The sequence below is a fragment of the Oculina patagonica genome, chromosome 4 (assembly GCF_052425735.1).
Source record: "Oculina patagonica isolate OP01 chromosome 4, crgOcupat, whole genome shotgun sequence".
NCBI classification, from domain to species: domain Eukaryota; kingdom Metazoa; phylum Cnidaria; class Anthozoa; order Scleractinia; family Oculinidae; genus Oculina; species Oculina patagonica.
This window is the reverse complement of record NC_135761.1, coordinates 58852953-58866447: the sequence shown is the minus strand read 5'-3', so window position 1 is coordinate 58866447 and position 13495 is coordinate 58852953. Positions and strand designations below refer to the sequence as shown.

General features: G+C 39.2%; 2 protein-coding genes across 2 annotated transcripts in view; one reads left to right on the top strand and one right to left on the bottom strand.

The window, feature by feature from the left end:
* The window catches only part of LOC144650878 (uncharacterized), a 4305-nt gene extending 1548 nt beyond the window's left edge, over positions 1–2757 (top strand). The window contains exon 3 of the mRNA XM_078510642.1: positions 2135–2757. Within this exon, the coding sequence (XP_078366768.1) occupies positions 2135–2461 (327 nt within the window). The 3' untranslated portion in view covers positions 2462–2757. The remainder of the gene's footprint in view (positions 1–2134) is intronic.
* Positions 2758–3398: 641 nt separating this feature from the next.
* On the bottom strand, positions 3399–13417 carry LOC144650877 (putative GTP-binding protein 6). The gene is made up of 6 exons (XM_078510641.1): positions 12623–13417; positions 7638–7876; positions 6654–6862; positions 5943–6088; positions 4797–4973; positions 3399–3616 (listed from the first exon to the last, which is right to left on the bottom strand). Exons 1-6 carry the CDS (start codon positions 13327–13329, stop codon positions 3490–3492), a joined length of 1605 nt encoding a protein of 534 aa, XP_078366767.1. The 5' UTR covers positions 13330–13417; the 3' UTR covers positions 3399–3489.
* Between the last annotated feature and the right edge of the window lie 78 nt (positions 13418–13495).

The window sequence follows — 13495 nt, the reverse complement described above, 5'->3', positions numbered from 1 at the left end:
ACTGTGGGTAGTTCTCTAGTAAAGGAAAGTTATTTACGTCCGCGCAATTAATGCACAGGCAAAGTCTGATTTTCAAAGAGCGACGCAATCAGAAACCCAATAGATTGAGACCCAAACTCAAACAAGGAAAAGAGCAGTGTAACTCAAGGACAAGGATAAATCGTATTTCTGCTTGCGCCTATGTTTCTCAGTGTTCGTTCTTGTGTTCTGCTTAAGTTTGTAAGTGTTTCGTTCGCAAAAACCAAGATTCATGCCACAACGCACCGCTCCATTACAAGTATCAAAACACGCGACCAATACAGAAGCCTTAAAAACTAAATAAAAATTACGCCTTTTTATAAGAACGTTGAAATTTACAAGAAACAAAAACTTTAGAATATTCTCCAAGAATGCACAAGAAGGACTTTAATCTCCAAGAACAAATCTCCACGTTACAGAAAACATTTGTCGTGAAATGTCTGAAATAAGTCGGCACGCATCAATCTCTTCACCCACGTTTACCATCAGTAGAAGCAGTGACCCCCCCCCCGGGGGGTTCCTATTTTAAATACTACTTATTAACCGAGAGAGGGTCATTACAGGGGAATCTCATACCGAGGTCTGGGATTTCCCTGTAATGACCGAACGGACGAGGTTAATAAGTTATTATATGGTTAATAAGTTATTATATGGGAGGCGCGGTGGCCTAATGGTTAGCGCGCTCGACTCCGAGTCGAACGGCCCGGGTTCGAGGCCTGGCCGGGGCGCTGCGTTGTGTTCTTGGGCAAGACACTTTACTCTCACAGTGCCTCTCTCCATGCCCACCCAGGTGTACAAATGGGTACCGGCAAATTTACTGCTGGGGGGTAACCCTGCGATGGACTAGCATCCCATCCAGGGGGGAGTAGCAATACTCCTAGTCGCTTAATGCTACGGAAACCGGGATAAGCTCCGGCTGTATGAGCCTCATGGCTCGGACACATACTTTACCTTACCTTTTTTATATGGCCTTTTAGCGCTATTCTAAAAATGTCTAAAAAACACCGAGGTGAAACTTGCTCTCGCTCTACCTTAAGGTTACTATTGTTAGCGGCTACTAATTTTAGCGATTTTAGCGAGTTGGGCCAAATCGCTAAATTTAGTACTCGCTAAAATTTGTCTCGGTCAAATTTAATTCGCGTTAATTTAATACCCCCGCCCGCCAGAGGATCGCAAAATAAATACAGTGGCCCTTTTCAAACTATATGACAACGTCAGAAGGTAGGATTGGGAGAGAGCTGGGATCGCCGGCATCGTGGAAAATATGTCTGATTTCTCTGACGAGGACGACTTTCTAACATTTGCAATTCACTTTGTTCTTTCTGATAATGGTAATGTTCGTTCAATTTTAAGTGACTTTGTTCTATTACTGAACATTTATTTCCATCTTAGCTATCATATTATAGTTGTTTTTTTTAAATTTTCGGAAAATCGCTAAATTTAATAGTCGCTAAATCTTGCTCATAAAAAATCGCTAAAATTAGTAGTCGCTAAAAATAGTAACCTTAAGGTATGTGGCTCTCTTCGTCGCTCATACTAAAGAAGAATCGGTATGCTAATATCTTTCTTTCAGTTATTGAAAAGATAGTTACATTTTGTTGGTATTTATTGTCGTTTTCGCAATTGCGCTAGTAGCTTTTACTTACAACTCAAAAAACCGTCGAGCCGAGAAAATTTTTCATAATGCCCGGTCATTACAAGAAAATAATGCCCGCTCAGCAGCCAACCAGAGCGCGCGTAGTATTGTAGCCATAAAATAAATGGACGGGGATGCTCGTCAAAAATTTTGAAAAGAACCCCTAAAACAGACCAATCTGGGCGTGGCTCGAGACCCCTAAAAGATACCAAAATTCTAAAAAGAGGATTTATATTCGTATATTTCTCCGTGTGTAACCCTAAACGAGACCATTATGGCTAAAGAAAAAAAGATCGGATGCCTGTAACAGCCAAAATGGGATCAAAACTTCGAAATTTACACCACTAAGCGAGACGACGAGCAGCCCCCGTCACTTTCAAAAGCAAGTCCCCCCTCCCCCCCCCCCCCCCCAGTGTGACTTCGTGACAGTGTGTGTGACAGTGACATCCCATTAACACAATTATTGCACTTACGTTTCAGGTGTACATAACGAGTTCTTTTCGAAAATCCGGACAAGTGATTGGAGGAGCCATCGTGACACCCGCCAGCCGCAGCAACCACTTTGTGGGTCACGCAATCGACATGAATTTGTCAGGGCCTGGTTACTGGTGTAACAGCAGATGCTTGAGTGACCCCACCCAACATCAAGGTGTGAAGTGCTTCATTGACAAGATCCGTGCTGATTCAGGCCTGCGATGGGGAGGTGATTTCAGAGTGAAGGATGTGGTCCATATCGATGATGCATTAAATTTGCGCAATCGAAATGCTTACGACGCCTTGTACAACCGTCTACAGAAAAATTGTTAAGGTGGTGGTGTGACTGCTAACGCGTTACAGTGTAAAGCGTGACCAAGAATAAGAGAGCTGCTTTATTTTTCACCATAGACTTAAAAAAAAAGTTTATATTCTTAAAAACAACTTAAATTGCAACGGTAATAAGGGATCATTAGCACCTTCTAAGTCTATCTTTCTTTAAACGAACAGTCTTTTATGTATTAACCACGTCAACAAGGTGCATTTTAAAGAGAACTAAGGGACTGTTTACGGAATGTATGTCAATGAAAAACAAAATAATTAAAGAAGCATTTAAATCAAAAAAAGTACATAGGAGTTGTTTTAATCTTTCTGCGAGGGCTCTACGATACGCAATGTTTGTTGCACCTTGCTTCGCAATTCTGTAGCGCCGTTGCAAGACAATTTACAAGAACCGCCAGTTGCAAGTTTAAAGGGGCATGGTCAGCGTTCAGACCGCGCTGACCTGGACACTAGTTTTCACGTTTTGAAAAAGTCCACCTTAACCCGAAATCAAAAATACGCGTAGAAAACCTTCAGAAATCTGCTTCAATCTTCTCAGTGTTTTTTTTTTTTCTAAATTTTCCCATTTAGTGAAACACTGAAAGGATTAAAGCAGATTTCTGAAGGTTCGTTTTGAAAAAAGTCCACCGTGGACTTTTTTCAAAACGTGAAAACTAGTGTCCAGGTCAGCGCGGTAAAAACGCTGACCATGTTCTTTAACATCCCAAGGCATCACGTGACTTATTTGTAGCGTCGCCTCAAACTTTGCAAAAAGTAGACAGCAGAAGACAGAAAGTTGACAGCAAATTTAGTTAAACGCAAAGCTTCCGAAACGTTTTACAACTTTTTAAATTGTTTTCGGTTGAAGCGGCTGTACAACAAACGAACTTGTCAACCCAAATAAACCATTATTATTCACACACACAAAAATAAACATCGACTCGTGATGTCTCAGCTTTGAGCCTTGTTTATTACGAAGGTCTAACTATTTCTACATTTTTAAATGTTAAAAGTCCAGTAAAGTACGATAATAACAGTATTTAATCAAAACTTCCAAATTTTGCTTGGTATTTTCTTCTGGTCGCCTCGTCCATGACAACAGTGGCTACAATATTTCCTTCCTCGTCTGCTGATGTATTCTGGACTGCTGTCTCGTGGTAAAGCCAGCTACGATGAATAAAAAAAAAACTTCTCAAAAAGCACCCAAAAATAAGTTTATCAATTTATCTGTATTTGTCAAGTTAAGCGCTGAAAGTCACTTTATCAAAAAAAAAACCTTTTTTCATCACCTCAAGGATTTATACTTGTTTTTCTAAGACGTCGCTAGGCAACAGGCCCGCGAGGCATGGAGGTCATGGAGGAATGCGTGCCTCAAGCTTTCTAATGGGTTCCTTTTTACATGACCAACCAAAACATTAGAAACGTGGCGGTGGGGTTGACATGACTTATCCTAAGCCATTCCGTTCCAGATAAGATAATGTGTAAGATAATGATGTGTGTTTAGCCCTTATGGACTAATTGGGGACACAATGCGTGGCACAATGCGTGGCTCAAGGCTCCAGGCGTTCGGTCAGTTACGGAGCAGCGCGAAAAACGAGATTAGCGCGAAGAAGGGCTAGTGGAAAACTTGGTGAGGAAAAGAAATGATAGAAAATTTGTTTTTCTACGCTCTGCTACCTGTCTAACCAAACGCCTGAAACAGGAAGCTAGCCTCTTTCTCGCACTCTCAAGGACATACTGACACACTGTACCGCAAACAGTTCCACTCGTTCCACTGATAATTATATGCTTGGGTTAGAAACTATGGGAAAGATATAAAACGGTCAGCGGGACAAGCTACAAGCAAGTCCGCTCGCCGGTACGGATGCTCTAAATTTTTGGAAAATGAGCAATAGGAGCCGTGCCAGCGAGGTCATTTTTGGGAGAACTGGTCTTCCCTTTGATAACAATAATAATAATAACAGTTCTAAGCACACACTTTACATACGTCTCAGTGCGTTTACGCATTTAAAATTAAAAAGTAAAAATATAAAAACCCGATCTACATATAATGAGATAAAAAATACGCTAAGAATGACCTATTATAATTACAATTTAAAATAAATAAACAAACAAATAAATAAATAAATAAATAAATAAATAAATAAAAAATGGCATTCTTGTTTAAAATATTTCGACTGAAATAATGAATTGTTGGAAGAGTGTTCCAAAGTCTCGGCGCAGCAATGGAAAAGGGCCGATCTCTGTATGTAGAGGTAGCCGGAATTTTAGACGTTTTCTCTAGTTGCTACTCCAACGGTTTGACGCGCCCTTCCCCGTTGCAAGAAAGCTGCTTTAAAAAACTCACCTGAGCTGTGGTCCATCAGGAGGAAAAACAAGTGTTTTTATCTGCCTTCCTGTGGATGCCATAATTCCTTGCTCAATCATACCGCGCAGTTCATTCAATCCTGTTTTGTTGACGGCGGAGATGTTTGCACGTTTGTCACTCAGCACACCAGATCTAACCTGCAAACTTTTTTCATCACTAGAACGGAAAAAAGGAAGGAGATAGATAAGTTGTTTTCGGTACGTCTTTAAGGAGGCTATGGCAATTTTAGGCAATTTCGGCACTCACCAACTGGTCATAGAATTAACTGAAATATCACAATAACGGCTTAAAACTGTGAAAAACTCAAAAGAAACACAGAAAGGCCAAAAATGGGCATGAATGGGCAAAATTCGAAAAGATTAAAACGGATTTCCTTCGGGTAAACTTGAAAAACGTCGGCCCGACTTTTTTCAAGTTCATCTCAATTTGTATGAAAGTGTCATTGACAGTGCCAGAAAATCATCCTTGTTTGTTATGTGGCTGTGATTTTGCCAATAAATGACTTTTTCTTCGCTAATGTGAAGTTTACAGCTCTTCTAATTAACGAAAATAAATAGAATTGCCTAAAATACCGTGACCTAGCCCCTTTAAGGACGAATGGCTCACAGTATGATGGCGCTAGGAGACTTTCAAGCATTAGCTCCCGAGAGTTAAATGTACGGCACGGCTAACGCCCCAACTACTCGTTCATTTATAGTCCAAGAAACTAAACATTTTGCGGCAGTAAGCCTCGGGCGGGCAATTATTTAGCCTTTGAAACTCATGGTGCTATTTTAAGGGGAAGGAAATTTGGCAAGGGTCAAAGCTGAGAAGCAAAAAAAAAAAAACGTTGCTGCTATCATTAGAGGCTACGCCATAAAACAAGGCACTTTCAATCAAAATTCAGCCAGCTATTCAGGTTGCAACCATGACCAAAACCCAGTAAAGGTACTTGCATTATTCTTGCAAAATTTGAGAAGAATACTGATTTGTTTCCATATCAAAGATGCCTTGTTTAGAACGGCAACATTGAAATATAAATTATTTGGGAGGGTGAGGTTCTCCTGAAGTGTTCTTGTATTTCTACTGCTTTTGATTGGGATTGTAGCATTTATCAAGCTAGTTCACGTAGTTACCGATGCATACCAAAGATCAATCTTATTTTGAGCTTCAACCATGTTATCAATCAAAGGTGCCTTGATGCTGAGTTGTTTTTCAAGAACTGTCATGACATCCTCCAGCTGTGCGTCACACTCAGGATGGCTTATGTCACGCACATGGACAACTAAATCCTAAAAAAATAAGCAAGGAATACGAAAAATGTCAGCTAAACAAGGATTCAAATTTAAACATTATGTTGCAACATCCTAGCAAATTTCTAAGCTGCATTGCATCACAAGTACTTTGTACCCTTTAGGGGGGGGGGGGGTCCTTTAGGTTTTAGGTTTAAAAACCTTTTGCATCATTTTCAGCTCTGGAACAGGGTACAAGGTACTTGTGATACAATGCAGCTTCTAGAAAAAGGGTTTTTTCTTACATATTTCAAGGTACAGCCACCTTTCTACAGCATAATAAACAGCACTACAAGAAGTATACTACTCAATACAATAGAATTTATTTGAGTAATCAAACACAACAACTTCACCTACATGTAGAGATTTGATACAATAAGAACCACTCTTAAAAAATTATCAAACAGTACTAAATAAAAGTATTGGTCAATTCATGTACCTTAAACTTAAATCGTCACACTCCATGATTTGAGTCACAGCCCTGGAATTATGTTGACTTAGGGTGATTTTAGAAACTCTAATTGCTTTAACTTTAATAAGCAAGAAAAAGGAAGAGCAAACCTACAGAATCTGCAATATCTTCCAAAGTTGCAGAGAATGACTCAACAAGTTCTGGAGGCAGATCAGACACAAATCCCACAGTGTCGATAAACAGAACTGTCATTCCTGATGGCAGTTTTCCCGGGTGAGCTGTCACATCAAGTGTCGCAAAAAGCCTGTCTTCAGGATGCATCTTGGCTTCATCTGTCAAGGCTTTTATTAGGGTTGTTTTACCTGCAGTTTGAGATAACCAACTTTAAAATTCAGTTTCTAAGTGACAAAGGCTATGATAATGTACATGACTAGATGTCTCCATGTGTAGCATGTTGGCTTGCAGTTATTGGTGCATTTTAATCCTCATTGTACATGTAATTCTTATAAATTGTTCTTTCTTTTTTATCATCTATCTATTATACTTCTTTATCAGACATTCATGCTTCAGGAATTTTAATATACTTATGAATGTCAGCAGGATGCAAATAAAAGTGTCAGGTGCAGGATGCAAATTAAAGTCAGACATCAGACAATGGTGGACCAAAATTTGCCCATTCCAGGCAAAATCTCAACCTTTTTGACATCATGTCTGGCCAATTTTTTTAAATCAGAAACGACTGAAATTACATGTAAATGTACCCTGAGCAAGATCGTAATTTTATTATACACTGCTTCTCTTGATTGTACTTTTATGTTTCGACAATTTTCGCACTCGAACTCCCGGACCCCTTCTCCCTCCCCTTTAAACACCAGCCACACAGGCTAACTTCTAACCACAGTGTCCTATCAAAATATAGAAACCTGAGAATTTTTGAAGCACAAATCTCCATCCACAAATACATTGTAAGCCCTTGTATGTAAGCCCTCCCCGAAAATCAGCCCACCTGAAAGGGGCATTGAGCAAATATATTGTACCCCAGGGCTTATTTTCAGAATTTTATAATACATGTATCTTCAGCTAAAACATACAGTATGTAAGTTACATTAAAAAAGGTCATTTGGTGGATTACTGAACCTGCATTAGTGTACCCTACAACTGCGACAGTTGGCACATGTTTCTTGTGTCTATCATGTCTGACTTGTTCACGGCGCTTTTTGATCACCTCTAGCTTCTTTTTCAGCTTTCGCTCTCGATCAGTTAAAACCCTTTTTTGTTTCTCTAGGAGTGTTTCTCCAGATCCTCCTCTGGTGTGTGTTCCTCCTCTCTGTTGATCGTAACCACTGGCATTTTCACCAGCATGTACTAACCTTGACCTGTAAAGTGTTAAAAAGATACAATTAAACGAAGAGTCAACTCTCTTAACCGACACCTCTTTTAGACAGACAACTCTATAAGACAGACACCTCCCAGGTAAAAAGGCAGGGGGGATCTAGGCGGGATCCCGTCCATCCCACCTGGGATCCCAGGTAGGAATGGCGGGATCCCGCCACTCTCCCGCCTTGAGTGGCAGGATCCTGCCATTCCCACCCGGGAGCCAAAGGCAATCCCACCTGGGATCCCACCTAAAATGCGGGATTTACATATCCTACCTGGGATTCCAGGTGGGATGGTGAGATCCCACCTGGGATCAGAGGTGGGATCCATACATTCCACCTGATACCGTATTTATTCGATTAAGCGCCCTGGGGGCTTATTAAATTTTTGGACCTTGAGGGTGGGCGCTTATTCGAGGCTGGGCGCTTATTAAATTTTCACAACTTTTAGCAAGTAGTGCATTTATTTTTGCAAAAAAAAAAACAATGTATAATAACTAAACGTGAAGATGAACGAAAGCTGAATTTTTAATGTTCATTGAAAGTTTGTAAAAAAAAAACTAAAAAAAATCGGTCTTCGGGATAGTCTCTTAGTAGTACTTAGTCAATTTTAATCTCAACTTCAACAATAATCAAAATTCCTCATGTACCCTCATTATAGGGGGGTGGGGGTGGGCGCTTATTCGAGGCTGGGCGCTTATTAACTTTTCCAACCTACAGGGTGGGCGCTTATTTGAGGTGGGCGCTTATTCGAGGTTGGGCGCTTAATCGAATAAGTACGGTATGTCAGGTTAAACAAATCAAATTTCAACGTAGGACTTCATAAGGTAACAAATAATGAGCGCCTTAGAAAACTATGATATTCCACTATTCTACAAAAACATGTTAGCATATTTCCTAGAGTTGAAGAACCTCTATGAACCAAATAGTGAATCTGCTCTAATCCTGTTCAACAACAAAGATATCCTAATAGATAGAAAACCATTCTATTACCCAAAATGGATGGAAAACGGGATATCTACAATACAAGATATTTTAGACAATAACGGGAAATTTTTATCTTTTCAAGCATTCCAAGAGAAATATAACGTTAAATGCAATTTTTTTAAACTATTTACAAGTACAGTGTACTTTCTGCAATTCCTGACTTTTTGCTTGAGAAAGCACGAGCTCAACCCATTTTCGACGTGAGGAATAGACTCAACAATTTAATCTTTCAGTTTTCCGCCTCGATTATATTAGACATTGCCAAATTAAAATGCAAGGATTACTACTGGCTTTTTTATAAACGCCTCCATAATTGAACCATCCAGAACAAAGAAGTGGGAAAAAGATCTTAATCTGCAAGTGTTTAATTGGGAGTTAGTTTTCTCACGAATAAGCAAAATTTGTAAGGACAGCCAGTTAAGAGAATTTTATTATAAATTAATCCACCGAATAATCGTCACCAAAAAAGAGCTGCATATAAATTATATGGAATTAAAACAAATAATGGATGCTTATATTGCGATGAACCTGACTCTATATTGCATTCTTACGCAGACTGCCAACTCACGATGCTCACTGATAAACTTATAAATTGGTTCAATAGTTCAAACAACACTAGCTATTCGATTTCCAAACTGGAAAGGCTCTTTGGGGTTATGGATGGCACAGGAGACAACCAAAATATTTTAAAGCTCAATTTCTGTTTATTGTTTGCCAAATATTACTTATATTGTCAGAAGCTCCAATCTAAAACATGCAATTTTGAAGAATTTATTGCCAAATTGAATTTCCGGCTCAGTGTTGAGAAATATCACTTATCCATCATCAGAGTAAGGGACAATTGCTTCTCCCTTTTGTCCAGAACTTATTTAATCTTCTTATTAATTACAGTATTTTTTTCCTAAATTAAAGTTCAGTTAGTGTTAATTAAGTGAGAGAGGTAGGCACTAGATATATATATTGTTTTTAAATATTCATGTAAACAAGTGATTATGTAATTTTCCTTTCCTTTGTTGTACTTTTATTCCTTTATTTTTTTTTATTTACTTTATTTCCTGTATTTTTTTTTGTGTGTGTGTGTGTGTGTCGATTTACTGTAAATGTTTGTATTTCATTCAATAAAATAAAAAAATAAATAAAAAAAAGGTAACAAATAATATAAATGTTCAGATGGCAACTGAAAACTTATCAGTGATCTGAGAATTACATTAAACTCCCCTCAATTAATAGAATGTATGTCTCTTATAAATGTTGTCATATTTCAAGCCTGGTGGTGACTAGTGTTAAAATTCCCGGAAATGAACAAATGCAGTCACTGTTTAAATGATCAGTTGAGGATTTTAATGGAGGTTAACAAGTAACAACATGTTATTGTTTATAAGCATACATGTACTGTTGAAATCTGGTCAAAGCTGAACAAGACAAAACAGGACAAGTGTGATTTCCAAAATAATTTTACTTTTCAAACTAACGTAATAAGTTGGCGGGATCCCGGCTGGGATCCTATGCGGGATCCAATGGAACGTCCCACCTGGGACGTTCCATAATCCTGGCGAATAAAAACTTTTGTCAAGCATCTTAACTTTACAATTCATAAGTTGTCCAGAATTCAATTTCTGTAAAAGGTATTTGCCATCGGATTCCCACACAAACACTGTTATTTCTACCTGCAGGGCTCAAAATAACGGCCGGTCAACGGACAATGTCCGGCCAAAATGACGATTTGTCCGGAGAAAATTTTGGTTCGACGGTCATTTTGACCGTCACGTACACGGCTTTCAAATAAATAACACACACAAAAAAAATATTCGCAGTATTGCTTGAAATATACAGTAAAATCATAAATATCATTCAGCTTGCAGTCACAAATTTTAGAATACAGATGAGACGGTCACCTCTGCGTTTGTTACGGTTTCCTCAAATAAAACAGGAAACATCCACGTCTGTAAATACGCTAAAAGAAACAATGAACATGGCAAAGTTATATTAATCAACGTTCATTAACACCGTATACAATTACAGTTTCAATTTCAGGCGGGCCGAGAAAAATAGCACTCGTTAGTGGATTTAAAAGACTATATCACTTTTAGAAAGTAAGAGTCCGACGTTTTTCACCACAAATCACAGAAAATAATAAAATATAAAACCTAATCCATCTCAAAATTCCTATTTCCAACTGAACATGTCCCCTTGTCTGACAGTTGCACTAACGTGGTGCTACTTAATTAGAGAGTTCCTGTAACGTTGCTCTACTGTAAAATAATTTGATGCTTGATGAAGTATAGTCAGGTATCCTGTGCATTTTCTTCGATTTTTATTTAGTTTAACAATTTCCTATCTTCGCGGAGGATGCACTTAATTTTGTCAAAATGGCTCTCCCCCGGGTATTTATACACATATTTCCTAACATTACACAAATAAACATGCAAATTTCACCGAATTTTTATATTTAAAATTAGGACCTTTCGGGAGTCGATACGGAGCAAATTACAAATGAAACAGCAAAATATCGTTCACGCTTTGTTTTTGCGACGCATTTTGATTTTCCGGGTAGCCGTTCTTTTCAGGCTTATCGTACGTTGCTCCACAAAACACAAAAAATACGGATATTTCCGACTACTGTGGGGGAAAACATTGCGCATATTCGGCGTAATCTACTCAAGCTGCGTTTTGTCTAGGCTCTGCGAGGGTCGGATATCAAGACCCAGATTAAAAAACTATATAAAAGCTTCGTTTTTTGGAATCTTCTTTTCACTCGAACTCGTACTCGTTGACCGTATCTTCTCCCTTCACCGAGGTCACTCCCTCACCTAGGCTGATACGAGTTCGTTGATGTAGCGACAATCTATTTTAACCGCTCCTACTAAAAGCCCCCATCTCTTGCATTTTTTTAATTCATATTCTTTGGAGATTTTTGGTATGGTTTATTTTTGACGTGTAATTTTTAAGTTAGTGCTAGTGAAATCTTTTTATACCTTTCGCTTTTATCGTTTAAAATTTATTTAAATTATTTTACTCCTATCACCACAAAAATCCTTGAGAAATCCCTTGAGAATCCTACTTTCCTTCTCTACCTATCTTCTTTTACGTGCTTGGGGTCTGTGCGTGGGCTTCCCTGCTCTTGGAACTTTAGGGGCATCTTATTTGGAGCTCGTGGGCTTGCAGTGTCCATGCACAATTTCTTTAGTGGTCTGGAACGATTTCTTTCTTAAATGAATTTAGCGATCAAAATTTGCTTAAGCCTTATACTCTTTAACAATGAGTGCTTAGCTTATGAGGCGAAATTTTTGGCAGAATAGGCTATTGCTTCAAAGTAAATACTCAATATTTTGACCGGTCAAAAACGAGACTGACGAGCAAAAATGATTTGGCCGGTCAACATGACCGGTCAGTATCCAAAAATTATTTTGAGCCCTGACCTGCTTTGCCTACTTGTCAAGATGGCGTTGAAAACCGTGATAAGGCTTATTTCCAAACATTTTGAGTCAAGTTTGTCCTTACCTGAAGCTGCGAAGTAGATAGGAGGGAGGGAGGGGGGGGGGGGGTTAGTTATAGCAATGGCTGTAAATGGGATAACCCTATTCAGTGGAATGGCAGAATGTCACTAGTTTGTTTGTGGTTAGCTTCACCTTGGCTTGCTTGCGGTTAACTTTTATTTGTTGGTTAGAGCAACACTATCTGTTACCCTAGCCAACAAATTAAAGCCACCTTCATGCCAACCGTGGGCCAAGTAGGGTCATCCCTGTAAGTGTACAGTACCTGATGTATGGCAGTTCTGCTAATTCGACTTGAATCTTGGCCTCCGCAGTTTTGGCCCTTTCCTTGAATATTTGCAGCACTACGCCAAATCTGTCAAATATCTTCACATCCCAAAGATCTTCGAGTTCTTTGTGTTGCCGTGTATTAAGCTGAGCTACATCAATGAAAACACTGTCAAATGGAGCAGAGGAATTTTTCATTTCTTGGAATTTCTCAGTCAACTCCTCGATTTTCCCTTTTCCAAAAAATGTCTTTCCATCAAGTTTTCTGACAGATTCTATACTCTTGCCCGTGACTTTCCAGTTTTCAATCGACTCGACTAGTGCGCACGCTTCATCTAATCTATGTTCGCTTGTAACACTTCGAAAACGGTTCTTCCCCCATTTAAAATTGGGTTCTAACACGAAGACTTCGTGAAGTTTCCCCGCATCTTTGTCGTGGTGGTAATGATGGCGAGCTCGAAGCTTGTGCAAAATTTCGGTGCTCTCTGGGTGATCTTCGTCGACATCGTGCGAGGCTGTAGTGTTATTGCTATGCTTGGAAAAGCACCTTGCTGAAATGACCCCGCCATAACGCGATGGGACAAACCCATTCCACAACGAACGTTTCTGTGAAAGCTCAACGGTAAATGATCGAAGCCATCCTATTCCTTGGGTGCAGAAAACAAAATTCCTCTTACCAAGGAAGGCTGTTCTTAAAGCACTCATTTAAACCCGGGATTTAAACCATAAGTCTTTAGAGCAAGGGGCATCAAAACAAGACTCCGGCATACACTACACGCAAAAGCAAGGCGTTCTTCCATCGAAAGAGGAGATCTGGGTACGAAATAGTTTTGGTCAGCGTCTATCCCCTTGAACAATGCGTTTGCGCATT